At 37.1% G+C, this 25264-nt stretch overlaps 4 protein-coding genes and 1 long non-coding RNA gene across 13 annotated transcripts; 4 read left to right on the plus strand and 1 right to left on the minus strand.

Annotated features, from left to right (window-relative positions):
* Positions 1-876: 876 nt before the first annotated feature.
* Positions 877-5295, plus strand: LOC143468534 (E-selectin-like). Of its 6 annotated transcripts, XM_076965823.1 has the most exons (12): positions 877-1216; positions 1557-1725; positions 1962-2317; positions 2654-2698; positions 2762-2847; positions 2936-3061; positions 3142-3304; positions 3422-3594; positions 3732-3845; positions 3940-4134; positions 4207-4381; positions 4479-5295. In XM_076965823.1, exons 6-12 carry the CDS (start codon positions 2998-3000, stop codon positions 4492-4494), a joined length of 900 nt encoding a protein of 299 aa, XP_076821938.1. In that variant the 5' UTR covers positions 877-1216; positions 1557-1725; positions 1962-2317; positions 2654-2698; positions 2762-2847; positions 2936-2997; the 3' UTR covers positions 4495-5295. The 6 variants fall into 6 exon arrangements, with proteins under 6 accessions (XP_076821938.1, XP_076821935.1, XP_076821939.1 ...); XM_076965820.1 differs by having other exon boundaries at positions 2654-2847; XM_076965824.1 differs by having other exon boundaries at positions 2654-2843.
* A 3078-nt stretch (positions 5296-8373) lies between these two features.
* Positions 8374-19799, plus strand: LOC143468465 (sushi, von Willebrand factor type A, EGF and pentraxin domain-containing protein 1-like). 2 transcript variants are annotated; one of them, XM_076965700.1, is made up of 30 exons: positions 8418-8489; positions 8604-8750; positions 8978-9196; positions 9346-9486; positions 9588-9764; positions 9895-10092; positions 10238-10423; positions 10623-10840; positions 10948-11077; positions 11184-11312; positions 11390-11469; positions 11658-11793; positions 12065-12210; positions 12290-12413; positions 12495-12619; positions 12772-12973; positions 13045-13201; positions 13408-13555; positions 13702-13879; positions 13961-14116; positions 14289-14459; positions 15042-15224; positions 15330-15509; positions 15813-15992; positions 16129-16314; positions 16973-17155; positions 17464-17631; positions 18366-18728; positions 18873-18992; positions 19059-19799. In XM_076965700.1, the coding sequence occupies exons 1-30, from the start codon at positions 8429-8431 to the stop codon at positions 19172-19174; spliced, it is 4908 nt and encodes a 1635-aa protein (XP_076821815.1). In that variant the 5' UTR covers positions 8418-8428; the 3' UTR covers positions 19175-19799. The 2 variants fall into 2 exon arrangements, with proteins under 2 accessions (XP_076821816.1, XP_076821815.1); XM_076965701.1 differs by lacking the exons at positions 16973-17155; positions 17464-17631; positions 18366-18728; positions 18873-18992; positions 19059-19799 and adding an exon at positions 16620-16846 and having other exon boundaries at positions 8374-8489.
* LOC143468572 (uncharacterized) lies at positions 13158-15201 on the minus strand. Its single transcript, XR_013119001.1, has 4 exons — positions 15060-15201; positions 13945-14589; positions 13472-13852; positions 13158-13308 (listed from the first exon to the last, which is right to left on the minus strand). It is a non-coding gene; the product is annotated as an uncharacterized LOC143468572 (long non-coding RNA).
* A 382-nt stretch (positions 19800-20181) lies between the features above and the next one.
* LOC143468564 (E-selectin-like) lies at positions 20182-21536 on the plus strand. Its single transcript, XM_076965875.1, has 4 exons — positions 20182-20384; positions 20593-20778; positions 20908-21090; positions 21300-21536. Exons 1-4 carry the CDS (start codon positions 20339-20341, stop codon positions 21314-21316), a joined length of 432 nt encoding a protein of 143 aa, XP_076821990.1. The 5' UTR covers positions 20182-20338; the 3' UTR covers positions 21317-21536.
* A 570-nt stretch (positions 21537-22106) lies between these two features.
* Positions 22107-25185, plus strand: LOC143468531 (protein lev-9-like). Of its 3 annotated transcripts, none has more exons than XM_076965813.1 (7): positions 22107-22972; positions 23264-23434; positions 23548-23646; positions 24181-24294; positions 24389-24583; positions 24656-24830; positions 24928-25092. In XM_076965813.1, the coding sequence occupies exons 1-7, from the start codon at positions 22798-22800 to the stop codon at positions 24941-24943; spliced, it is 945 nt and encodes a 314-aa protein (XP_076821928.1). In that variant the 5' UTR covers positions 22107-22797; the 3' UTR covers positions 24944-25092. The 3 variants fall into 3 exon arrangements, with proteins under 3 accessions (XP_076821928.1, XP_076821930.1, XP_076821929.1); XM_076965815.1 differs by having other exon boundaries at positions 22109-22972; positions 24656-24875; positions 25045-25185; XM_076965814.1 differs by having other exon boundaries at positions 22112-22972; positions 24656-24848; positions 24928-25068.
* Positions 25186-25264: the final 79 nt, after the last annotated feature.

Genomic DNA, 25264 nt, shown 5'->3' on the forward strand with positions numbered 1-25264 from the left:
TAACGTGCTGACCAAAAGTAACCTTACCGCTCGCATTACGATTTCAGAGTAGCCGAGTAACTAGTTTCTGAAGGAACCTAGGCTAAAGTTTAAAGCACTTACAACATTAATTTAGTATGGATCAGTGGTTAGGCTTCGTAGATTCATGTGGTAACAATGTCAATGTTATAGTCTTAATTAGGTTCGGATTATTCGTTTGTTATTTCTTGTTTTCATTCGTTGCTTTATTTCATGTTTCATTGTTGTTGTTTTCATGTTCCTTTCGATATTGTTTTGCTACTTCGGCAATTGAATTATAAAGTCAAAAATAACCGAAACAAATTGGGTCTGTTTTGTTTAGCGGTAATTAGCTGGTTAACCGGTTAACTAAATGGAAATATCCGGATATATCCGTTATCCAGATAGTAAAAATTATTGATATCCTAATTAACCCTAGTCTTAATAGACAAAAGAACTAACCCCGTTTTAATGTCATTAACGTGAATGTCCCCATAATGGGGTCGCATAGAAATACCTTTTTCAAAATGGGGTCGCAGAACAAAAAAGTTTGAGAAGCCCTGATATAGAGCACATACTGCACATTTGAACGTTTCTAATTATTTTGCCAGAAACGGACAAAGCGTAAACCCCTTGTTCAAAACCATAAGCGTTTTAGAATAGAGGATTTCATACAAACGATACTTAAAGCTGATTTCATTCTCGTAGCGGCAAACGTCATACAAGATTAACTACAGTATTAGGGTCATTATCATGAGCTTGTTTTCAACCTAAACCGAGTATACGTGCCTCGGGTAGAGACGTATTTGACAGACGTGCTACGTTACCATTTACCATATCACGTACACGATAAAGCAAAGAGAGCGAGTGAAACGAAAAACAGCAACTATTTGGGAGATGAAGTTGGTGATAGCAAAAAGTAAACAGCTACAGAGATTCAGAAAGTAATACTAAGTTTTGCCGTTTTGTACAGTAAACGTTTGGCAAAGGGATTAGCTGTTCAAACAACTGCAAATATCAACAATTTGAGATATAGTGCTTTACAGATTTTTTCGCCTTGGGCAAAAACTTTTACGAAATAGAGTTTATCATTGTTAGCTTAGTTCTAGAAAAACTTGCTCAGCGAAACTTCGGACGAGTATAATTTTCAAGTTTCTGCGGGCCATGAAAGTTGGAACGAGGCAAATTGGTGTTTTGCTTCTACTGATTTTTGATCAGGGTAAGACACAAACAAAATGCAAGCTAACAGCGGATGTGTGTGCGTAGATACCGTTATCAAAATATGTTTATGTTTGTTAACGTTTCCCAGGCTGGACATCACCATCATTTCCTTTTTATTGCAACATAATTGCATGTCCTATAAAAAGGGATGACTTTGGTGCACTTGTTTTCAATACATATATTCAACAACACATAGGCTGCTTTAAAAAATATGACTGGCACAATTATACAGAATAGGTGTGAATAGTGACAACGAAAGACCACATAGGGTTTTCAGTGAATGTAGATTATAATTAATACGCAGTTAAACTAAACTAAACAGTTAATGCGCTTTAAAGTTTAGCGTGGGATTCGGCGTCACAGGAAACATCGTGCGAACGCAATCTATCACTCCTCTTGAAGAGAGCAGGAATTGCAGAAAAACATGTTATTCGAACTCTAACTGCAGAGGAGTTTTGAAAAAATGTCTTTGTGATAAAATTTCTGGAAAGTCTTGCTTCAACCCAGGTAAAACGTATCTTCATGTGCTTTTTCACAAATTCAACAATCTCAATTTTTTTGATGTTATGGTACTTATGAAATGATAAAATCCTTGTTAACTTCTGATTTTAGTAAGTATTTAAGACTTGTTTAAACAAAATCATTGATAAAACAGTAAAAATACAATTATATTTGAAAAAACCTATACAATATAAATTATTTTCAATGTAAAATTGTACTGGCAGCAAAATATGTGCTTTTAGATGGCCCGTGCGAAGAGATTGAACCATTTGAAAACGGCGTAATTGATGGTCTAAGAACCTTCGGAAAAGATGTCACCTACATATGCAATGATGGATACGTTTTAGTCGGCAGCAGTACGAGAACTTGCCGATCAGACAAGAAATGGACGGGCTCAGCACCGTATTGCAAAAGTAGGAATTGATAGCTCGAGTTACAATTCGACATCTGTAACTTATTTATAGCTTGGATTATTACCAGCGTATTTTGTTTTTTGACGGCGTCTGTGCATATCCTGCCCGAACTTCAAGCGCATACCCAGAAACCGATGGTAGTAATTTTGATATTGGGGATATGGTAACCTACAGTTATCAAGTTGGTAAGCAGACATCTAAACTTGATGTGTATCTGTTACCTCTATATGCATAACATTTTGAAAACGATTAATAAATCCGAAATCAAATTCATTAAACAGCGATATAAAAAAGCTAATGCTAGTGCTAAAAGCACACACACACAGCACACAATACACACGCTAATGCTACCAGTTAAAACAAAAGTCTGTGTCATTGACTTAAAGTCTAATGTTTATCCTACATAAAAAGTGCAGATTTTCAGAGTGAATGCAATAAGGTTTCGGTGAAATATTTATGAATTGTGGACACACACACACACCTTTCTCACATGACGTTATAACAGGTTTTATTTTATCCAGAAATCCCAACATAACCTGCACATCAGATGGTTGGACGGAACCAAGGTACCTTTGCTCCAAAGTAAATTGTAAATCGCCCAGCGAAATAAACAATGGTTATTACGGAAGGGGACGACTTTTTCTTCGGAGGAAGAGTTTTTTATCACTGCGACGTTGGGAAAATAACAACTGAGGCCAAGCTCCAACTTGTGTGGGTGAGGATAAATATAAATCGATGGCTCGTGCGATTTTTAGATTTAAGAAATTATTCAAAGTAGCTGTGCATGTTTCATCATGAAATAGTTGACAAGGACTGCAACTTTGAAGACTTTCGACGACCGGTTTGTGGTTTCACAACTTCGGGAATGAATTTCAATCGCACATTTTTAAAGACTGGAGCACATGGCAGAGGGGTTGGAGCTGCAAGAGGTGCTTTTATGTTATAAGATTCCATGCTTACAGTTTCTCAAAAAACATGGCCGCCCTTTATCATTTATAGCTCTCTGCAGGGTATATTGCAAAAGCAAGCTTTGAGAGATCACAAAGAAATGCCGAAGCAATTTTATCCAGTCCAAGTATTTCTCGTAATACTCAAGTTTGCTTGAGGTTTTATTACCGAGTTTCGGAGTTTGAGAGTGGTAGTCATTTCTACCTATCCATGTCAGGATCAAGGTATCTATGATAGTTTTAATCACAATTGTAATTTGGCATTGACAAATGTCTCTAGTTGTCTATGCTAGTTGACTATACTATTCAGGTAAATGTTTAAATACTTTTTACATTTACAAGTCAAAGGTTGTGGTCTTTCAATCGCTTGGAACCCAGAAACAACTGCCTTGGGACGGATTATTCATTTCCGTCGTCGAGAAACGATCTTGAGGTTCATTTTACCGCAAAAAGCTCTCGATCGTCGACGTCAGTTGAACTTGATGACATTTCGTTTTCGGAAAATACGCCCTGCCGTAAGTGAAAGCAAAATATGACTGACAGACTTATCAAGCAACTTTAACTGAAACATGGTGTATTGGGTGTAGGTATAGAAACAACAACTCCATGAATAAGTAAGCATCAAAAAAACGTTTTCGTTCCTGTTTTAAAGGTGACGAATGTAGTATTCCGGATTCTTGTCAAAACGGAGGAACTTGCATCAACAGGATAGATGATTACACTTGTTTTTGTCGGTATGGATACGAAGGAAAGGATTGCTCAATACGTAAGCAACATTCAAAACATGCATAAGAAGTACTGATATGTAACATCATAGTTTTCATAAGGAATCTATGTAGCTTGAATAAATGCATTCTCAGGCCTTGATTGCTTGGTGCCTACTGCGCCAACCGATGGATCCGTTTCAACGTCATCGGGCAACAGAGTGTTATTGGATGGGACAATTACTTACTCATGCGATCCAGGATACTTCATGAAAAATCAGCTATATGGGACGTTGAAAGCAACTTGTCTGAGGAGCGGGAATTGGAATCGACCAACCCCTGTCTGTGAAGGTAGCCTACTTATAAGAAACCTGTGTTGTCAAAAGGCTTTCATATTATGCTGTAATACTTAAACCTGTGCAGAGAGTCGATGTATTGTTCCTCAAACACCGGCTCACGGAACCTTGTCAAGAGCTGCTGAGGAAAAATTCCCCGCAGATAGAAGTGTTTCATTTACATGCGATGAAGGCTGCACAATGATGGGACAACCAACCATATATTGCCGACGCTCCGGAACTTGGTCAAATGAGTTTCCTGAGTGTGTGGATTAGTAAAAGTATTACTTGGCATATCATTGCTGAATGTAAGTTGCAAATTATTCTTTACTTTTTTGACAAACACTTTGCAACGTTTAGAACGACAATGCACTGACTCCGGGGAGTGTCATTTTCCTTTCGTCTACAAAGGAAGAACCTATAAGTCTTGTATTGAATCTAAAATTGGTCTTGCTGACTGGTGTTCCTTGACTGCAGAATATGACGATGAATGGGACAGATGTGACAAGTCTTGTTCTTGTGCGTTTTACTTTGTTGTTGTTCCTGCTCGCACTATTGTGGGTTCGATCAGATTTACTTATGTGGCTGGTGACAGCATCACGTATTCATGCCAAGCTGGGTATAATATGATGTGGCCAGCCACGATAGTTTGTCAGAATACTGGAAAGTGGAGCAGCAACCCACCAAGCTGCGCATGAACGTGTTATCAGCTCTACCGCATATCTTTGTGGTTGTTCATAAAACCTCAAACACTTAAGACTATTAGCAATTGTGTCGTTGTAATGGTAAACTATCTTCTTGTAATAAAATATGCTTTCATTGACATCGTGTGCTATAGCCTGGTACACTGGCATGGTGTGACTTCGTGCTGTCTGTATATTAAAATTGTATGTAATATGAAATATATTTGGTGAAAGGTTTGACCAAGCACCGTGTTTATTTCTTCGCTGTTGTTGTTGTTTTTCTTTTTAACGGTTTACACTTTAGGCCTACACCTGAAGTGTAAAACGCTTCATCAATGATAAGATAAATCCTTAACTTTCTTGACCCTCACCAATGATTATGGTCATGTGAGGTCAGTCTACTTTTGACGTTGAGCGAGAAAGTACGTTGGATTGTGGTGCGCAGTTTTAATCACTTGTTTCATTAGAAAGAGACCAAGCTTTTATGTACAGCATGTTTGTTGTGGGAGTGCTTTGATGATGAGAACCTTTGAGGAATTATGGCTGTTAAACATTGTATCAAGTCTAGTAGGAAGGGATAATTCTACTTCGATTGCAAACATAAGCTGGAATAACTGACAGAGTTTATACAAATCTCAATGTTGTTGTTGGTTGCATAATGGAAAATACCATTTCTTTAAAACGCGCTGATTACTCTAGAAGAGAAGTGTGTATACGTCACTGGAAAGCACACGCGCCTGAGAGTGAGGTCACAGCTTACTATGAGTTAATTCAAAACAGATGTTCATTAATAAATATCATAAATCGTATCACTTTATTATCAACTTGTTCCACACTTCTCGCAGTCGTTTGATCATTCCGGACTCTAATTATATTTCATTCTAATTATGATTTGGTAATTATCATTTGGTAATTTGGTAATTTGGTAATTTGGTAATTTGGTAATTTGGTAATTTGGTAATTTGGTAATTTGGTAATTTGGTAATTTGGTAATTTGGTAATTTGGTAATTTGGTAATTTGGTAATTTGGTAATTTGGTAATTTGGTAATTTGGTAATTTGGTAATTTGGTAATTTGGTAATTTGGTAATTTGGTAATTTGGTAATTTGGTAATCATTAATTACACTGGTCTACAAAAACAAAAAAAAATTTTGTTGCATGAACTTTGATGATTGATTTAGGCTAAGTTTTGGTTGCTGAATCCAATTCTGAGCTCAGAATTGCTCTATCACGTCAGGTTTTTTCGCTGCGCATTTTCCCCAATTTCATAAATTGATCAAATTTTGACTTTCGTTAGTGACGGTACGGTGAGCGTATAACAGCAACAAATCAAAAATTGTTATTGAAATCACCTATGATGAAACCTCGGCTGGAAGTTTTGTTGTAACACAGAATGACAGGGTTTTCAGTAAACTTTAATCTAGTGGTTTTCAATCTTTTTTCAATCACGGACCTCTTTTCGAATTTCGAAATTATATGTGGACGCATTCATTTTTTCTTTCGTATCTCATTACTTAGTTACCATCTTTATGCATCACGTTTGGTAGCTCATTACTGAGTTACCGTCTTTATCTGTATACATCTGCCCTGGAGACTTAAAAGGCCAATGCTTTTTGTGACAGCACCCTGCTCTTTAGTAAAACGTAAACATTGTCAACAATAAACATAACATTGTTCGTATAATGTAAAAGAAAAGAGCTCAAAACGAAGCCTGAAGTGCGTGTTACTTCACAATGGAAATAAATATGCATCGATTCCAGTAGGACATTCTGTGACACTCAAAGAGACGTATGAAAACATTAAGGATGTGCTGGAAACACTGAAGTACAGTGATCATGGCTGGGCATTATGTGTAGACATAACAATAATGAACCTTCTGTTAGGACAGCAAGGTGGTTACACCAAAAACCCTTGTTTTCTCTGCTACTGGGATAGCAGAGCCATAGATGAGCATTGGATAAAAGATAAGTAGCCAGAAAGGAGCAGTTTAACACCTGGAGAGAAAAATATCATTCATAACCCGTTAGTAGATACCAAGAAGATCATCCTGCTGCAACTTCCCACCAATCTTGGGGCAATGAAATGGTATGCTAAGGTTCTTGATCACAATGCTTTGGAGTTAAGGTTCTTGATCACAATGGAGATTGCTTTAAGTACATCTGCTAAGCCTTCCCAAGTCTCAGTGAAGAAAAGAAAGAAAATGGCTGTAGTTTTTAGTGGCCCACAAATAAGGAAGCTGCTCAGAGATCCAAACTTTGCAGCATCAATAAACAGAGTTGAAGCAAGGACTTGGAATTCTTTTTCTTTAGTTGTTAGTAACTCCTTTGGCAACAGAAAGGCAGATAACTATCGAGACCTCTTAAAAGAAATGTTATTCAGCATGCAAGAGATGAAATGCAATATGAGCATAAAGCTACATTTTCTGAAAAATCATTTAGATTACTTTCCTGAAAACCTTTGGGACGTCAGTGAAGAACAAGGTGAGCGCTTTCACCAAGACATTAGAGTTATATGGAAGAGCGCTACCAAGGCCAATGGGACTGCCACATGATGGCAGATTACTGCTGGAACTTGAAGAGAGAAAATTACACCACTACCCATAAACGAAAGCCATTAAAACGAAAATTTTCGAGCTCTTAAAGATTGTGGCAGTTCTGTATCATTACATTGATTGTTCAACGGCTAGTTTCTAGTGATGTTTTTTAAATGATTTCGAGGCTTTGTGTTCGTGTTTAGCATGATTAAGCGTTCCAGCAGTTTTGATTAAAACGACCTCTACATTTCAAGGCGGTTTCTGATTTGCGGTATTATTTATATTGATCATATATATTATTTCAAAAACGTGATGTGATAGAAAAAAAATAATGCCAGATTCGGATTCAGCGCCCCAAAATTAGGTAAAAAAGACCCCAACACAGTCTGCCGCAAAAATCGTGTTGACCAGTGTTATCATTCTAATTACACGGACCGCGATTTTCAAGAAATTATTGACAGCTTACTCGTAGCACAGGAAAAGAATTTTTTTTAAACATTTCAAAAATCTATGCTGCATGTAGCATTCTTGTTCGGTGTGCAATATAAAATTTGCTCAAATGAACTATTCTTCCAATCTCTCATATTAATGATGTGTTGTTAACATATAAGTTCTAAATCTCTTTGCGTATTTTTCGTGTCTTGAATTCAGTTTTACGTTTGTTGTATGAAGATGAACAGCCGCAAAATACGTACTGGTCAGTTTTGTACAGAATAATGATTGTCTTGGTATTAAGCGCAGTGAAAGAACTTCGACCTCAAAGAAAGGTGATTTGACGAACTCATTATAGTCTTTGTATTTGGTGACGGAATACCACATTTGCTTTGCACCATTTGTGGACTTTCTTCACATATAGCCTCAAGTAATTGTGCAAAAGGGAATTTTATATGACGGTTTATGAAACTTGTAATCTCAAAACGGAATCGTAAAGTTATTTCAGGATCGTTAATGCGCAAACCACAACAACAAGTTTTCAAACGAAACCGCGATAAATTTTTTCTGCGAGTTCGCCCGTTCAAATCGCTTCAGGCAATTAAACATACGCTTATAAGATTCCCTTAATGTTAAAGAAAGAAAATTTAGTTTCAGAAAACATGGAGATCAAGTTTTGTCAAGTTTGTGCAGTAATCGTTTTGCTTTCAACAACTTACCAAAGTAAACGAGCAGAACATATGTTATTATATTAGTCAAACATATTAAAATTAGTAAAAAACTATCTGTTTGTGGAAACCATTTTTGATTGTGCTACATTTGATTCTTGTTTCAAAGTATCAGCTCAGTGTCCAAGACGAAACCAAACAACAGCAGATGCTGTAGGACGACCTTGTCGTAAGCCCTGTCCATCACAAGCTCAGTGCAAAGGTGGAAAAACATGTCGATGTGATCACGAGTGTGGAACGTCTTGCATCAATATGAGTAAGTTATAATGTGTTCCTGATAAAGCTTGAATGTAAAAGTGAATGAAATTGTGCCTACAGTAAAGTCATAAAAACAAAATTATTTTAACATGTAGAGTATGTACGGTCAGCGAAATTTTATCTTTTTCCTTTGAAACAATTTAGCAAGTATTCGTGCAATGTTATGGAGTTATGTAGTTGAAAAATAAAAACATAAGTTTACATAATATTTAACATTATTCATAGATAACTTTTGCGGTCTACCATCGGTGATACCAAATATGGCAAGAGTTCGCGTTTATCGAAGACACTCGAACGGATCACTCGTATTGAAACCGTCGCCACCTTACCATTATGATGATATGGCTGAGTATGAGTGTGCGCCTGGTTACCGTTTAGAAGGATCTCAAAAGTTCAACTTATGCCATGGAAGGAAAAGTTGGACTAGATTGGCGGTTTGTGCTCGTAAGTGAATGTCAATAAACATCAAAGAAATAGTCGTTCAAAGCGCGTCGTTATGAAGCATTTTATGCCACGTTGCTGTAAACAAAGCATTTGCTATTATCTCATATATAACAAGGTCATTGCACATAAACTTGTTACTTTATTTTCAGGAAGTTGCCGCAGGTTTGATCAAGAAAAAGTTTTGCGAAATCTCATGATATGCGGAACAAATTGTTTGACAAGTTCAGAGTGCACGGAAGACATGAGTTGTGTGTGTGATGGGTATTGTGGTAGGACTTGCGTGAACCCAGGTCATATATTTACACATGAAAATGTCAATCATCTTAATTTTTATGTAATTTTCAGTGACTAGGTGTTATATTTCAAAACTTATTTTCTTATTATAATCAAGACATCGACTGCGGGGAAGCCCCACCATCCGCACACGCATCAATTAAATATGACGGGGAAGGATTTCATCGGAGAGCTTACTACCGGTGTGACGTCGGATTTTATCTTCAGTTCGGAGATTTAACGAGGAAATGCACAGGAGGTGGAACCTGGATTGGAAGATTGATCAATTGCGCTCGTGAGTAATTTGTTAAGGTCATGTTGTAAAATAAACCTTATAGTTTAAACGTTTTCTAGGAACAAAAATTATCGATTTTAACGTCGCAAACTTGGTTTTGTAATTATTCTAATTTGCTAAAACGATACAGCTACAACTTGTGGTGATCCATTGCCTTCTATTCGATCGATGGGTGGCGACATTGTGCAGTATCAGCATGGCCCATATTTGGTTGGACACCAAGTGACGTTTCAGTGCTCTCCAGGGCAACGGTTGCTAGGAGACAGCGTTCAAACGTGCACGGAAGACGGACAGTGGAGTGGATTAAACGCAATTTGCGATATGATTGGTGAATGAACCTTTTGCTTACTTGGAAAATATTTAAACTATGCCTTGTTGGAGTTTTCATGCAATGCCTTAAAAGGAAAGGCGTATATACTGAGACTGAATTATAGCAGCTAGATTAGTTGTAATTTGTCGTGGTTTTTATTTAGATGATGAATCAAGATGTCCGCATCCTGGAGTTCCAATAAACGGTAATCTCTTGACAAGGAGCAATTTCACGATGGGAGCGATGGTTGAGTTTGAATGTGATGAAGGATACTCGATGATTGGAGATCGACAACAAGAATGTCTTTACTTCCTACAGTGGAGCGATGGTGGTGCTCCGAAATGCATAGGTGTCGTATTGAGCTCATCGTAATAGCAAAAGTGTAAACTGTATCTTTATACATCAGATAAAGTTTAGAATATTATTTAGTCTCTCAATCTGGCAACGAAAGGCGCGCAATATAGCACGTACTAATGGGTGCGTGTTCAAAGTTCAAAAGCTACAGAAGCGTTTCATTTTCTTACCGTATGAAACTGTGTTTGTTTCAGACCCTCGATACCCTGCCAGCAATTCAGCTTCTTTACGTCGACTTCAAGGAAATCTGGAAACAACTGAAGATCTCGTCCACAACCACAGCCTGGGTCATTCATTATCATCAACATCAACAATATTGCATGAAACAATCTTTGTCATTGATATTTCTGAAGATGTCAGTGATGAAACTCTTAGAGTTTCCCTGGAGTTTGCTGAGAATCTTGTAAATGAGGTTGGTAAACACTTTGATTTTTTAAAAGTAGGCCTATATAATTTCTATCTTGTATATAGACCAGCATCAAATTGTTTGTGCAAACAAATTGATTTTTAAATTTACAGGCAAGCAGAAACAACTACTTGAAATGCGCCATCATTGTTTTTGCTTCAGGATCCAAAGTTGTCCTGAAGTTTACTTCAGTTTCTACACAAGAAGTAATTCGATCGCTGAGAACTATTTTAGTAGACAGAGGTAAATGAAAAGGTTAAAGGAAAAAAGGAAGTTGAAACAAAAATGTAATGCTTATAAAATGAGCTTAAAATAATAAAAAATGTTATCAACTCGTGATTTGGCGCAGAAAAGTTCGTGCAAAATGTTGGTGAACTGAGAAACACTGCGGAGGGGTTGCAAAAATTACAGGAAGTTTATTCAAGGATCGCACAAAACATTTCGGAAAACATGAGGAATATTTTCTTGTTTATCAATGGTAAAAAGAGGATATGTGCGTCATCAACTCAGTTATACTCAAGATTTTAGTTACAGATTGTTTTTCATTTTTTTAAGGTCAACATTTTCCAGGACTGATTTCCCCAAAAATCGTGATGCAAGATTTTATAGATGGATTGTCAAAAAATTTGCCAAACGTACATTTGTGTGGATTTCATCTACAAACTTTTAATTTCATAAATAATATGTTTGAATTTTCGGGAGCGCTTTTAAAGTCAACACTTAAACATAAATGTTTCGATATTTCATGTTTTGGATTTATCTAACTTCTGTTTGGTTTGAATTTTGTTCACATTTGACACCAGAATGACGCAATATGTTTTAGATTTATGTAATAGCATTTGGATCAAATGTTCATGAAAGTGCAACCTATGACGAACTGCAATCCCTAACTTATCCCAGACACTTACTTTTGGTCAATCCAACTTTCACTGAAGTACTTGATACTTTTAAGAGCCAAGGTTAGTTCTAAGTTAGCAGTTCAATTGTAAAGCTTATTACTCAGTTCTACTGAAATATTTTTAAATTAGAAAAGTTCAACATGTGGTTTAAATTTTAAAACAAATTAAAAATCATCATATTAAATTAAAACATGGACTAATATAAAATTTTTCAAACCAATGTCTACTTTTGCTATAGTCACAATCAATTCAATTTTCGCAGTAAAATTTCAAAATTAGCTAAAATCCAAAGAACTACGATTTAAACAAGACTAACAAAATGCTTCTATAGACTTTTGTCAATGCGGAATATCTGGAGATGTTGGAAATGTGAAGAAAAGAGCAAGTATTGGCAGAGTTGTAAAAGGAACAGAAGCAAATTTGGCTGCTTGGCCTTGGCAAGTTCTAATAGCCGAACATCGGGCAAGAGTTTCAGATGTAAGCTTGATTATTTACATATATAGCTTTAACACTCGGCTAAAATTTCGAGTTTACCTAAAAGATGTACCGTTTGTAGACATATCGCCGTGTTAGAGGCGGTGGGTCTTTAATCAACCATCGATGGGTTCTCACAGCTGCTCATGTCTTTCATGGCATGGCAAGACCAAGAAATTGGGCGCACAATATCTTGCTTACGTTTGGTTGGTTGAATCTCATTGAAAGATTGTTTTGTAAAACAACAAAGCGTTGATTAAGTTTGTTGTGTAACAATTTTTTCAAAGGAATTCGACAGTTACCGGAAAGCGATCAATCTCAGCTTTCTTCACATGTACAAGTTTTTCGAGCAGAGAAGATTTATGAGCACGAAAACTTTTCCATCAACACATTTGATTACGACATAGCTTTGGTAATTTTTGTTTAATCAAATAGCATTAGAAGTTTGATGAAACCAGAATATGTTGCAACTGAAAAGTGTTTCAAAACAAGAGCTATATTTTGTATGTTTGAAATCAACTTTTTCTGAAAACACTGACGAACAAAATCGATCTGTTGCTACAGGTTCTTGTAGGCAGAGAATTGAAGCAACTTGGCTTGTACTGGCAGCAAACTGGAAATGCAGGTTGGGTGAATTATACGTCATTTGTGAGACCAGTGTGCTTGCCATGCATGGATGGAAATTGCGTCATTGAATACTTGGAGAGAAATGAAAGGACGTTGTTTGGGAGAAAGATTTCAGAAAGTGATAAATGCAAAACTGAAGGTAACTCAATTGCAGAAAATATATTTTTTAAAATGATTTTGTCTGTAAATTGAAGCTTAAACTTGTTTTAGGCGACTGGTTGATCGAAAAAGGAGAACATGAAAGAAAGTCTGTTCTAACAGTCGTTACAGGTTTTGGTGAAACAAGGATTCGTAATCCATCCGATTTTGATTTTAAAGTTTCGAAATTTTTAAACCAAGCACTAATTCGACTTCATAACGATGAAAGGTGACTCCAAAGTAGATTTCATTTTTCAGAAGCTTGATCCGAATGATTGGAGTAAATATGAAAAATGAGATCTGCGACTGTCGTTTTCACTGTCACTGTTACTGTCACTGGAAAAAATATAAAAAAATTTGAAGTTGCTGTGCTCTTAGAGCTTTTTAAACATGAAACGGTTTACGACGTGTTAGATTTAATTCATGAATTTTCAGGTGCAATCGAAGTATTGCCCAAATGAGAAAAAAAGGTTTACCCGAAGGAATTACGTTTACTGACCAAATGATTTGTGGAATTGGGGGAAACCCTGGTATTATAACTGATGCATGTAAAGGAGACAGCGGCGGACCACTTGTACGAGAGGTGGGCGAAGCTGAAACAGAGATTTGCTGAAGCTCAATTATAGCAAATGTTAAGTTATTATTAGTTTTTTCTTAAAATTTAAGGAGGATTATCTAAAGTAAATGCAAGTTTACATGATATTTATTACGTTTCAACTTTATTTACAGTTCAAAGAAAATGTTATTGGCAAAGGATGTTGGATACAAATTGGAATTGTGAGCTGGGGTTGGGGATGTGGATCAACATACACAGAAAATGGCATAAAATACCAATTTCCAGGATACTACACAAGCGTAGCTCCGCTAATGTCCTGGATTACTGAAATACAACAACAAACAGAATCAGGTTCTGTTCCCATTAATCGAAAATGTGTAATTTAACAAATAAAAACAAACGTTTACAAAAATTACCTTAAATATTTACTAGAATTATCTAATCTTGACTCATTCTGTCGTGCTGATCTTTGCCAAGTGGAGGCAGGAAGAACTTGCAGGAAATCTTGTGAGAATGCTGCAGATTGTAGAGGAGCACTGAAGAGATGTGTTTGTGATGACGTTTGTGGAATGTCTTGTATTAATCCAAGTAACAGTTTGGTGAAAGCAAAATAGTTGTACTGTAGTAGAAAACCGATAACGGGACATTCATTATGTTTTCAAGTAATCGAAACTTTTTATTGGCAAAGTCTAAGCAATATTGGTCCAGTTTTTTACACGTTTTCGGCTTTACAATGCCCATTCATTTGTTTCTCAATTAGAAGCTCTTTGTGATGATTTGGATACATTCAGCAATGGGACAATCGAAGGCGACAGAACTTATGGCGATACAGTTCATTACGTTTGCAATGAGGGATTCATTCTCAAAGGAACAAGAACCAGGACATGTAGATCCGACAAAAAATGGACTGGAACAGCTCCAACTTGCTTGGGTAAGATTGGCTGTGTCAGAATTTACATTCAAGCGCATTTATGCAGTTACCATTCAAAGAAACTTTCCCAAGTTGAACCACACCTTACATTATATACCAAGTCCATTTATATCGCGATGGATAGTATATACTGTAAAAATAAATATATGAGTTATGTTTGCATGATATTAACTTCTACTTTAAGTTGTAAAAGCTTCCTAATTCCATTCATTTTTACAACATAATCAAATGCTTTATCAATTTCTTCAATAAAACATCTATATACGCTTGCATTAGAAAGTTAGTTTATTTTGTTACAACTTTTAAATGTAAATACCTTACATTGTTTTACAAAAAATTAATTTACGAAATTATTGTTTTGGAGTTCATTGTTAAACGTTTTAAGTCTTTTATTGTATAAGAGTGTGTTCAACTAACAATTTATTAACAGTTCTAACAAAGCAATAGCCCTTTCCTGCACATAACAACTAAGTCAGGGGCTTCTCTTGTTCTTAACGAACTGCTAGTAAGATAGTATAAACGTGATTTACATTTGTAGGTTACTTAACGTTTCTGTCAAAACAATTTTATTATTGTAAACAGAGATAGAGTGCTTCGTACCCAGAGCTCCAAGCTTCGGTTCTGTTGAACCTCCAAGGTATAGCAGAGTGGCATTGGATGAGATCATAACATACTCTTGTGGTCGAAGACATCGACTGGTCGGTACCTCTAGCGCAATTTGCCAAGAAGACCGAGCATTTACTTCCCCACCACCACGTTGCCAAGGTAGGTATTGTTAAGATAAAATGTGTAATGGTGGGATGATAAAAGAAACAAGATTTTTAAAATATCACACTTTTATCAATCACATTCAATTAAACACCCTTCCAGAAATAACCTGTCCACGTCGAACCACACCTGCAGACGCCACACCAAGTTCATTGAAGTTGCGATGGGTGGTAGATGATGTTCTAAGTTACACTTGCGCTGTTGGGTATGACTTTAGGGGAAATCCTTCATCAACCTGTCTAGTTACTGGACGTTGGTCAAATGATTTACCCAATTGTCGCAGTGAGCAGTTTATTGTATTTTTGTCAGCTTATTACTATTCTATTGTCACATTTGTAATAAGAGGTAAAGGGACTCAGATATAGAGTAGTTTCATCTCATTGTAAACACATTCTCAAACTATACAGAGAAAAAGTGATTATCAAGAATTGCCATTTCTACCTTCTAATATAACACTTCATTGTAACAGAATTACTTCTACAGAAGTAAAACTTTACAGAATTACCGTGTCACAATCACCATGAGTTATAAACCAGCACTCTAAAATAGCACGTAAGACTCATAATGTGCACGTTGTTGTTTCAGTACGACGATGTGTACACCAAGACGTTCCAGAACATTCTACAGCTAACCCTAATAAAAGTCAATGGGTTTATGGAGACAGAGTCACTTACACTTGTGGTCGTGGCTACGAGTTGTCAGGATCGGCTGAATCACGCTGCACGTCAAGTGGTCGTTGGTCTGATCCTCCACCTACTTGCACAAGTAAGTCGGTAGCAAGTTGATGTTGAAACAGTTTTATGAGTTGTTTTAAACGAGCTGAAACGTATTTAATTTAGTGTTGTGTGAACAACATGCTGAAGCTATAACCTATTAGAATTTTATTGTGTTTACTTTACAGTAAGATCATGCGAGCATCCCACACCACCACGTAACGTCGACATTATAAGACCAGCAAACAAAATGTCTTGGGTGTATGAAGATACTATAACATATGGATGTAGCAGAGGTTTTCGCTTAAGTGGAGCCAAAATTTTGTCATGCACTGAAGACGGGACGTGGTCGCACCCTGTACCGACTTGCCAACGTAATACTCAACTTTACTGCAGGCATTACATATGTTACAGATTTTCTATTGCCAGGTCCTTCTCCACCGCTTTCACGGCCCACTCAAAGCCAAAAAGCCTCTTTTAATGTAGTCTGATTGTATTTCGATATCAGATTAAAAACACTCCACTCCGCTTTTGGGGCTTGACTTACGGTGCACACGTTTTACAATAAAATGGTAAAATATAATAAAGCAACCAGTTCTGAGTGACCAACAAAAACGACAGGTCCTCTTCCTAAACGCCCATACCACGACTGCCCTTGAAAGCCACCTTTTTTCGCCAGCTCACCTCTACCGCCTGAAGCCCATGCGGGAGACCAACCGAAAACAGGACACGTATGAATCTGCACTGGACCACATCGAAACACTTGAGGCGGTATAAACAACATGACAAAAACAGTGGACAAGAGAAATCAATCAAATCAGATCATCAAGAGAAATAACAAACAGAATAAAAGTTAACTGATAACTAAGGAAAACAAAAGCGTGGGAAGATGCACGAAAAACAAACAAACAGTAATGCGAAATATTATTTCCCCACACATACAGTATACCTTGCTAACCAAGTCAACTACTTATCTAGGGCTCTACGATTTATGTTACGGCTTATCCGCAAAAATAAATTGTGTTTTTGCAGAAATCACCTGTGAGCGCTCTGACCCCGACTTCGGCGAGTCAATCCCCAGAAAGGAAAGATATATTTTCGAGGAAGAAATTACATATTCATGCAACGAAGGATTTGATTTGGAGGGTGCAATTAGGTCAATTTGTCAAGCATCTGGAAGTTGGAATAACGATCCTCCAAACTGCTATTTGCCTGGTAAATGCTCGCTTTCATTCAATCCTCGTTAAAAGCATTTCAGTAAAACTTAAACGAGAATGTCCTCCCGATAGTGGTAATAAAAGACGGATTGATAATAATTGCTAATTGTCATAAACGTCCTTACTAACTTGACTTGTAATACGATTTTGACGCATTTAGTTTATAATAATCAATGGTATTACAATTAGGAGATTTTTAAAATTAAATTTTGAAATGACAACACACGTTTAAACAACGGTAAGAAGGGGTAGATCCTGCGTATATTAGAACATGAAGGATACTAACGATAATGGCATAATATGCAGGAGTTTGGAAAACCTGGGGTGGATGGACACCTTGCTCAGTTACCTGTGGTGAGGGAAACAGAAGAAGATGGAGAGTTTGTGGAAGATATGGTCGTACCGGAGGAGCATGCCTGGGCTCTTCCTTGCAAGACGAAGGATGTTCTACTCCATGCCCAGCAAGAAAAACAAGTAAAAGTTGCTTTTCAATCTGAACCGTGACTGCTCGTTACAATTTGAACAATTACATAAAAATTTACAAAAGCGAAAACATCTGCCTTTACTACCTTAAATCTAAGCGTGAACTAACCTTCTAATCAATCATTCGTAATTATTTCAATTTTCAAGCGCTGACCGTGAGTAACCTTAATTGAACTAGTTTAAAAAAATTGAATTTTACAAAATTAACATTTTTCCGAAGCGTTAATAAAAGAAATAATCTATCAATACACATAATTATATAAACAGTTAGATTAGAACTAATTAGAATTATTTAGATTAGGCAAACATCCTGGCCATTGCTTGTCTGTAATTCTTTTTTAATAACCGTTTTGTTTTTTTTGCAATGACGTTTCCCCGTAAATTCTTTCCCGCGTCTTGTTATCCGGGTTAACTCGCACACACTGTAGCTTACATTGTGATTTTTAGAACAGGCAACAAAATGTGTGTAGTCCACACAATGTTTATGGCGAATCTTGCCTGAGTCCGGAAGTGTTTTAAATATGAGTTGACACGCTTGTGTGGACGCCGTGATTCTTGCTGCCATTAACTCTATACATTTTTATAGCGCTTACATCCACTTCTTATATAACATTAGACTTATGTCTGAGTTACCATAATTTATCAGCTGTAAATAAGTCAAGGTAAATCATATTATTGTCTGAACTATGATGAAATTACTTCAATGGATCCACTTGTACATACAGGTTACTCTGACAAGGAGTACTTAATCTTTCGAATCGAGAAAAACTTCAATGATGCTAGAGACGCTTGTCAGAATTTAGGGGGAGATCTTGCCTTGGTAAAAACAGAGATGATTCAAAATGCACTTTCAACAATTATTGGGAGTCTTGGACGCACACCTTTCAGTTATGGTTATTTTATCGGAATGACTGATCAAAAACAAGAAGGACGCTGGCACTGGCTTGACGATACACGCCTGACTCATAGAAACTGGAACTGGCGTGAACCGAACAATGCAGGAAATGAAGACTGCGGAAGCATGTCGCGAAACGGAGGATGGAATGATCTCGCTTGTTGGCGAAAAACCTATTATATTTGCGAAAGAGGTGAGTAGACAAATTAATTATGCAAAGTCATGTTAACCTGAAAGGTTTTATACTAGCTTATACTTTATACTGCCATTGTTTATGTTGCAAAACTTATCTTGCAATTGCTTGACAAGGCCATGGGTTGTATCTATTTTGTACCAGATATGGACCCGTGCAGCGACACGGTGTGTATGAATGATGGTCGATGCGTTGCCGACAGTAACCTCAGAAGTTACGACTGTCAATGCCCTTCATATACAAGAGGGGATCATTGCGAGAGAAGTAGGATATATTTACTTATGGTATTTTGCTTTTCGGATTACTCCTGATACACTGCTTTTTTTGTAGTTTTCAACCCTTGCTGGAATTCGCCTTGTCAAAGCGGAAATTGTCATTCTGAAGACGGCTATTATTACTGCGTTTGTCCGGAAAATTCGTTCGGGTTGCACTGCGACAACGGTTAAACACGAAATTTCAACTTACTGTGGCGACCGTAATAAAATATTATAACAATTAGATAAATTGGCACCTTAAAAGCGGTTTTTGTGGGATTTCTCCAGCTGGAATTAATTAAATGTTTAAACTGACGTATTTATCGGCGTTAAGCAGTTATTCAAACAAAGGAAATTAAAATGTTTCAAGTAGCATTGTATTTTACCGTGTAATGTTTGATGGTACTTGGTCAGGGTTTCGGTATAATAGAAGATGTAACATGGCTTGTACGTAGCAATGCATTGTTTCTAGTAATCTTTATTCAAAGCGTAGTTCCAAATCGACATGTGACGTAGTAAGTGTGTCAAGTGGTTTTCTGTGCTGATGTAAATCGATTGAATTCTTTGTGAAAAAGTAGAATGTATAACATTGACAAGAGATACGTTTCATTGTATGGATAATTTGGCGTTCGCTCATTGGTCAATACTTTAGTATAAAAGCAAATGTTTGGTTTAAATCGCTCTCTTGGAAATTCTCTTCTTTCTGAGTTATTTCCTCTGAATTGAAGTTATTACTAAGATATTGGGAATTGGAAGCATGGTGATTAATTGGTTTCGATGTGACAACTTATTCGGACAATATAACAATTAGACTTTATGAAGTTGGTGTTGATTTGAAGAAACATTATTGAGACAGTAAACGCAACGGAGTCAAAGACAATCATTTCGGAGTCAAACAATAAGACTTGGCTTGGCCTTGGGCCAGCCTATAAGTAAAGCCTAACATCACACCATTCCCCATATTACATTACTATTTTTTATCTTTCTGGCTTCGTTTCATTTGTCAATACGTTTTCATTCTTCGGCCTATTTCTAGAGAAACATCAGTACTCTAATAGATCTAGAATGGTCCGAAAAATTTTGGCATTTCATTATATAATTAATTGCTGTAACTACTTTTATAGTGCGTCGTTATTGACGCGAGCATAGTTTCTAAATAAATCATTATCGAGCACTGTTTAACGTTTTAGTGTTAAACATTCTTTTGTTTGTAGTCGTACAGTGTCCAAAGCCGCGGATAGAAGACATAATACAATTATTAGGAAATAATGAGCAGTACGCGTATGACGTGGGAACCAGGTTAAAGTTTAGTTGCCGGGACATTGAGCAAACAATAGAAGGTTATGACGAAATAACATGCAGGAGGATGGAACCTGGAATAAATCTCCGCCAAATACTTGCGGTAAAACTGAATGCCATAAAAATACTTAGTGTAGCCTATGGAAACTACGTATATGTTTAGGTTATGTTACACAGACTTTCACACTCATTAGCTGTAAATATTTAAGTTTCTTCAATGGAAACAGCACAATGCCTGCTCATACCGTTCTCTTATATTTATTCGTATATCATTCAAAAAAAACCATTTATCTCCGCAAGTTCTTTCTTAGAGACACTGACTTGCCCTTCGGTCACTGCTCCTGCAAATGGAAGAATTGCAGAATCAGCCAACAGAGTTCATGTTCGTGGTTCAACAATCAGATTTGAATGTAACGGAGGTTATGAGGTCGAAGGAAGAGAATCAATTAGATGCAGAGATGACTACACGTGGGATAGATCTGTACCTACATGCAGAGGTAGGCTACACGGATACAGCATCCTTAAACTAATCATCAAGAAGTTTTTACCTGAAGAGTATGTTTTTCGAAATAACAAAATCAACAGCTTGCATCACTTAACAACGTAAAATTTTATTAACATTCCAGAAAGGAAATGCCCTGATGTTAGTAACCCGCAAAACGGAAGATTTGTTCTGGAATCTGGAAATCGTTTTGCACGCTCATCAACGCTACGATTGGAATGTGACGAAGGATACGAAGTGGACGGAAACGACATGATAACTTGCCGGGATGATTATACATGGAGCCATTCAAGGCCTTCATGCAGAGGTAAGCATAAATACTACTTCATCATTTCTTTGAAGGCAAGCAATTTTTTATTAAGTTAACATTATTTAGCGATTTATGTTTAAATGATTTGGCTGAGGTCACAAAGTGTCCTGCTTTCGATAAACAAAACCATAAAATAAAGATCGATTTGTCTCGGTCCATTTTATTTATCCATGACCTACTCCAGACAAATCTGTTTGCATTCATAGATTTTTCAAGCGAATAGGGATGCTGAAACCAAAGTGGCAAACTTCTTTCCAACACCAGTTGTAGCCAAACACTTCTGGTTGTTGGTTCAAGGATGACACAATCACATCAGCATGCGTCTGAAATATCTTACTTGTTTGAATTAATAATAAACTTGGTAGATTACGCGATAGGACGTATATATGATCTTGTTGAAAAGTTTAATAATTTTTCTATAAATACAAAGTTTAACAAAGGAATTATTATTAGTATAGAGTTATTTGAAATCATTGAATATATCTTATAGTTACAATTTGTATAAGTTATTTCTTTCAATCGCATCTTTTGTGGCCAGGTCACTTATGAGACGTCATAAAATAAAATTAATCCACCGGGTATTTTAATGAATTTAAACCTGCAGGAAACCTTACAAAATTGTTGTTTGTGGTTTCTTTGGCGTCACCGGGTCATGAGTTTCGCATTTTCATGCTGATACGACAGTATTACTTATGGGGGAAAGGTTGATATATAGAACAACATAGCTATATGTGTTACCAAACTCGGTAGGGAGAAACTTCTTAAAGCAAAATACCCACTCACAAGCATCGTTATAAAATCTCTTTTTTTGACCAAAAGTCTCTCATTATGACGGAACCAAGAGAAGAATTTCGATAAGATCGCATCTTTCTCAAAGCAGGTGAGAAATGTCGAAATAAATGGCATTGTACGCATGAGTGAACACGTGCCGACGTCATAGGGTTAGTAAAAAATCAAACGTTGAGTTGTACGGAAAAGAAAAGTCGCGCAGTTAAGTACTTTAACGAGAAAGGACAATCCTTAAAATCGCAACTTTTTTGTCACCTATTTTCCTGACTGCAAGTCGCCTAAAGGCATAAAAAATGGTTATTGGGAAGGGGACAATTTCTTTTTCGGCAGCAGGGTTTATTATCACTGCAATCTCGGTATCTTCACTTGTGATGCACTTTAAAGCCAACGCACGGCCATTCACAAAGAGTCATTTACGCCTGAAGCATATTATACAGCAACAGTCGGTTACTCTGTAGAATAAAGTTTACAGGCTACAAAGATGAAATATTATTGACGTAGACACGTTCGACAAGTGATAAATGTAATCAATTTAATGTTATTGCTACCAACTAATTCATTAAAATTTACAGAAAACACCAGCCAGGAACAGACAGTGTCACAAGTTAGAGATAATTCAAGCTAATTGTTGGCTAATTGTTGAAGATGGGAAGATTGCAGAAAAGTGTTTTTCTGTTCACGTTCCGTTACCAAGATAAACAACTCTTACAATAGTTTTTGACGTTTATGTATACAAACCGGTTTGGAATATTGATAATATTGGGATTGCTGTTGACAGTATAGTTAGTTGATATCTTAACGTTCTGATCAAAACCGTATCAGTAGTCTCGCTTTCCAACTGATTTTGAAAAATAAAGTGCTTAAGAAGCGTATTACTTATCAAGTTTCCGGCAACAAGAACCTTAAACTAATTGCATGTCTCGTTTTGCAGTATTGCTTTCGACCGGACAAGAAACATGCGTGCGCAATTTATCACTTCTTGAAGAGGGTAGAAATTGCAGAAAGTTTTGCGACACAAACTCTGACTGCAGAAGTTCTTCGAAACAATGCCTGTGCGATGATGTTTGTGGAAAGTCTTGCTATAACCCAAGTAAGACATAATACGCAATTAAGACGATACCATTCCTTTTACTGGCACTCTTCGTTAAGCTGCCTTGGCACAAAACGAAGTGTTTTTGCTTCGAAATGAAGCAACCTAGAAACACGACTTCGTGGTGACAACTGGCAAACAATATACTTTGCAAAACAATATACTCCAACAAACGAATACTTGGAAACGTCATCGTCTTTTATGTGCATGAACGCAATACTCGTCTGCCATTAGATTTGTTGCAAATATCATCATACCTTAGATGTTACGATCAAATATGGTTTGTTTAAGACGCCCCATGCGAAGCTCTCGAACCTGTCGAAAACGCCGTAATAGAAGGAGAAAGAGCCTATGGAAATGAGGTCATCTACACATGCAATGATGGATATGTTTTAGTCGGCAGCAGTAAGAGAACTTGCCGATCCGACAAGAAATGGACGGGTTCAGCACCGTACTGCAAAGGTAAATGAAACCACTGAGCAAGTAAGAATTTATTTTATCTGCAGTTCCACAGTAGTTGCAGAGTAAATCAATAACTTTAATTTCAATTCTCTGCATCGGTTATGTGTCATCAGCTGTTTGTTCGACTCCCATGCGCACGTCAAGCTCATATCCAGAAACAAGCAAAGACGTTTATGAAACTGGAGATGTTGTCACTTACAGCTTCCGCTTTGGTAAGTGTGTTTGCTGTAAAGTTTCAAAACGCAGCCTTCAAGTGATAAATTGTAGTGGCGTAAGCCCTGCGTCTTTGACTTGAAGTCTAATGCATAGCCCATAGTAAATGTAGATTGTCAGAGTTAATGCAAAAAGGCTTCGGTGAAATATTTACGAATTGTGGACACACACACATGCACACACACCTTTCTCACATGACGTTAAAACAGGTTTTATTTTATCCGGAAATCCCAACATAACCTGCACATCAGATGGTTGGACGGAACCAAGGTACCTTTGCTCCAAAGTAAATTGTAAATCGCCCAGCGAAATAAACAATGGTTATTACGGAAGGGGACGACTTTTTCTTCGGCAGCAGAGTTTTTATCATTTCATTTTTATCATTTTTATCAGTTTTTATCGTTTTTATCATTTTTATCATTTGGTATGTTGTCATTGTACAGTATTTATGCCCCTTCGACAAAAACAAAATTGAAAAAAAAACTGCATGAACAATCAAGCATTATAAAAATATTTTCATTCCTTTTTTATAGGTGACGAATGTAGTATTCCGGATTCTTATCAAAACGGAGGAACTTGTATCAACAGGATAGATGATTACACTTGTTTTTGCGGGCACGGATACGAAGGAAAGGATTGCTCAATACGTAAGCAACATTCAAATCATGCATAAGAAGTACTGATATGTAACATCATAGTTTTCATAAGGAATCTATGTAGCTTGAATAAATGCATTCTCAGGCCTTGATTGCTTGGTGCCTCCTGCGCCAACCGATGGATCCGTTTCACCGTCATCGGGCAACAGAGTGTTATTGGATGGGACAATTACTTACTCATGCGATCCAGGTTACTTCATGAAAAATCAGCTACATGGGACGTTGAAAGCAACATGTCTGAGGAGCGGGAATTGGAATCGACCCACCCCAGTCTGTGAAGGTAGCCTACTTATAAGAAACCTGTGTTGTCAAAAGGCTTTCATATTCTGCTGTAATACTTAAACCTGTGCAGAGAGTCGATGTATTGTTCCTCAAACACCGGCTCACGGAACCTTGTCAAGATCTGCTGGGGAAAAAGTCCCCGCAGACAGAAGTGTTTCATTTACATGTGATGAAGGCTATACAATGATCGGACAACCAACCATATATTGCCGACGCTCCGGAACTTGGTCAAATGAGTTTCCTGAGTGTGTGGATTAGTAAAAGTATTACTTGGCATATCATTGCTGCATGTAAGTTGCAAATTGTTCTTTGCTTTTTTGACAAACACTTTGAAACGTTTAGAACGACAATGCACTGACTCCGGGGATTGTCATTTTCCTTTCGACTACAAAGGAAGAACCTATAAGTCTTGTATTGAATCTAAAATTGGTCTCACTGACTGGTGTTCCTTCACTGCAGAGTATGATGATGAATGGGACAGATGTGACAAGTCTTGTCCTTGTGCGTTTTACTTTGTTGTTGTTCCTGCTCGCACTATTGTGGGGTCGATCAGATTTACTTATGTGGCTGGTGACAGCATCACGTATTCATGCGAAGCTGGATATAATATGATGGGACCAGCCACGATAGTTTGTCAGAATACTGGAAAGTGGAGCAGCAACCCACCAAGCTGCGTATG

This window comes from Clavelina lepadiformis, chromosome 8, assembly GCF_947623445.1.
Source record: "Clavelina lepadiformis chromosome 8, kaClaLepa1.1, whole genome shotgun sequence".
NCBI classification, from domain to species: Eukaryota; Metazoa; Chordata; class Ascidiacea; order Aplousobranchia; family Clavelinidae; genus Clavelina; species Clavelina lepadiformis.

What these genes read in the sequence shown, in the direction of transcription:
- LOC143468534 (XM_076965821.1), top strand. Translation starts at nt 2,998, where the DNA reads ATGAATTTCAATCGCACATTTTTAAAGACTGGAGCACATGGCAGAGGG. An exon ending in AGGAAAGGATTGCTCAATAC is followed by an intron (nt 3,846 to 3,939) that starts GTAAGCAACATT and finishes ATGCATTCTCAG; the next exon opens with GCCTTGATTGCTTGGTGCCT. An exon ending in ACCAACCCCTGTCTGTGAAG is followed by an intron (nt 4,135 to 4,206) that starts GTAGCCTACTTA and finishes AAACCTGTGCAG; the next exon opens with AGAGTCGATGTATTGTTCCT.
- LOC143468465 (XM_076965700.1), top strand. Translation starts at nt 8,429, where the DNA reads ATGGAGATCAAGTTTTGTCAAGTTTGTGCAGTAATCGTTTTGCTTTCA. An exon ending in TGGTGCTCCGAAATGCATAG is followed by an intron (nt 10,424 to 10,622) that starts GTGTCGTATTGA and finishes TGTTTGTTTCAG; the next exon opens with ACCCTCGATACCCTGCCAGC. An exon ending in GCGGACCACTTGTACGAGAG is followed by an intron (nt 13,556 to 13,701) that starts GTGGGCGAAGCT and finishes CTTTATTTACAG; the next exon opens with TTCAAAGAAAATGTTATTGG.
- LOC143468564 (XM_076965875.1), top strand. Translation starts at nt 20,339, where the DNA reads ATGCAGGAGGATGGAACCTGGAATAAATCTCCGCCAAATACTTGCG. An exon ending in ATCTCCGCCAAATACTTGCG is followed by an intron (nt 20,385 to 20,592) that starts GTAAAACTGAAT and finishes GTTCTTTCTTAG; the next exon opens with AGACACTGACTTGCCCTTCG. An exon ending in ATCTGTACCTACATGCAGAG is followed by an intron (nt 20,779 to 20,907) that starts GTAGGCTACACG and finishes TTAACATTCCAG; the next exon opens with AAAGGAAATGCCCTGATGTT.
- LOC143468531 (XM_076965813.1), top strand. Translation starts at nt 22,798, where the DNA reads ATGTCTCGTTTTGCAGTATTGCTTTCGACCGGACAAGAAACATGCGTG. An exon ending in AAAGTCTTGCTATAACCCAA is followed by an intron (nt 22,973 to 23,263) that starts GTAAGACATAAT and finishes GGTTTGTTTAAG; the next exon opens with ACGCCCCATGCGAAGCTCTC. An exon ending in CACTTACAGCTTCCGCTTTG is followed by an intron (nt 23,647 to 24,180) that starts GTAAGTGTGTTT and finishes CCTTTTTTATAG; the next exon opens with GTGACGAATGTAGTATTCCG.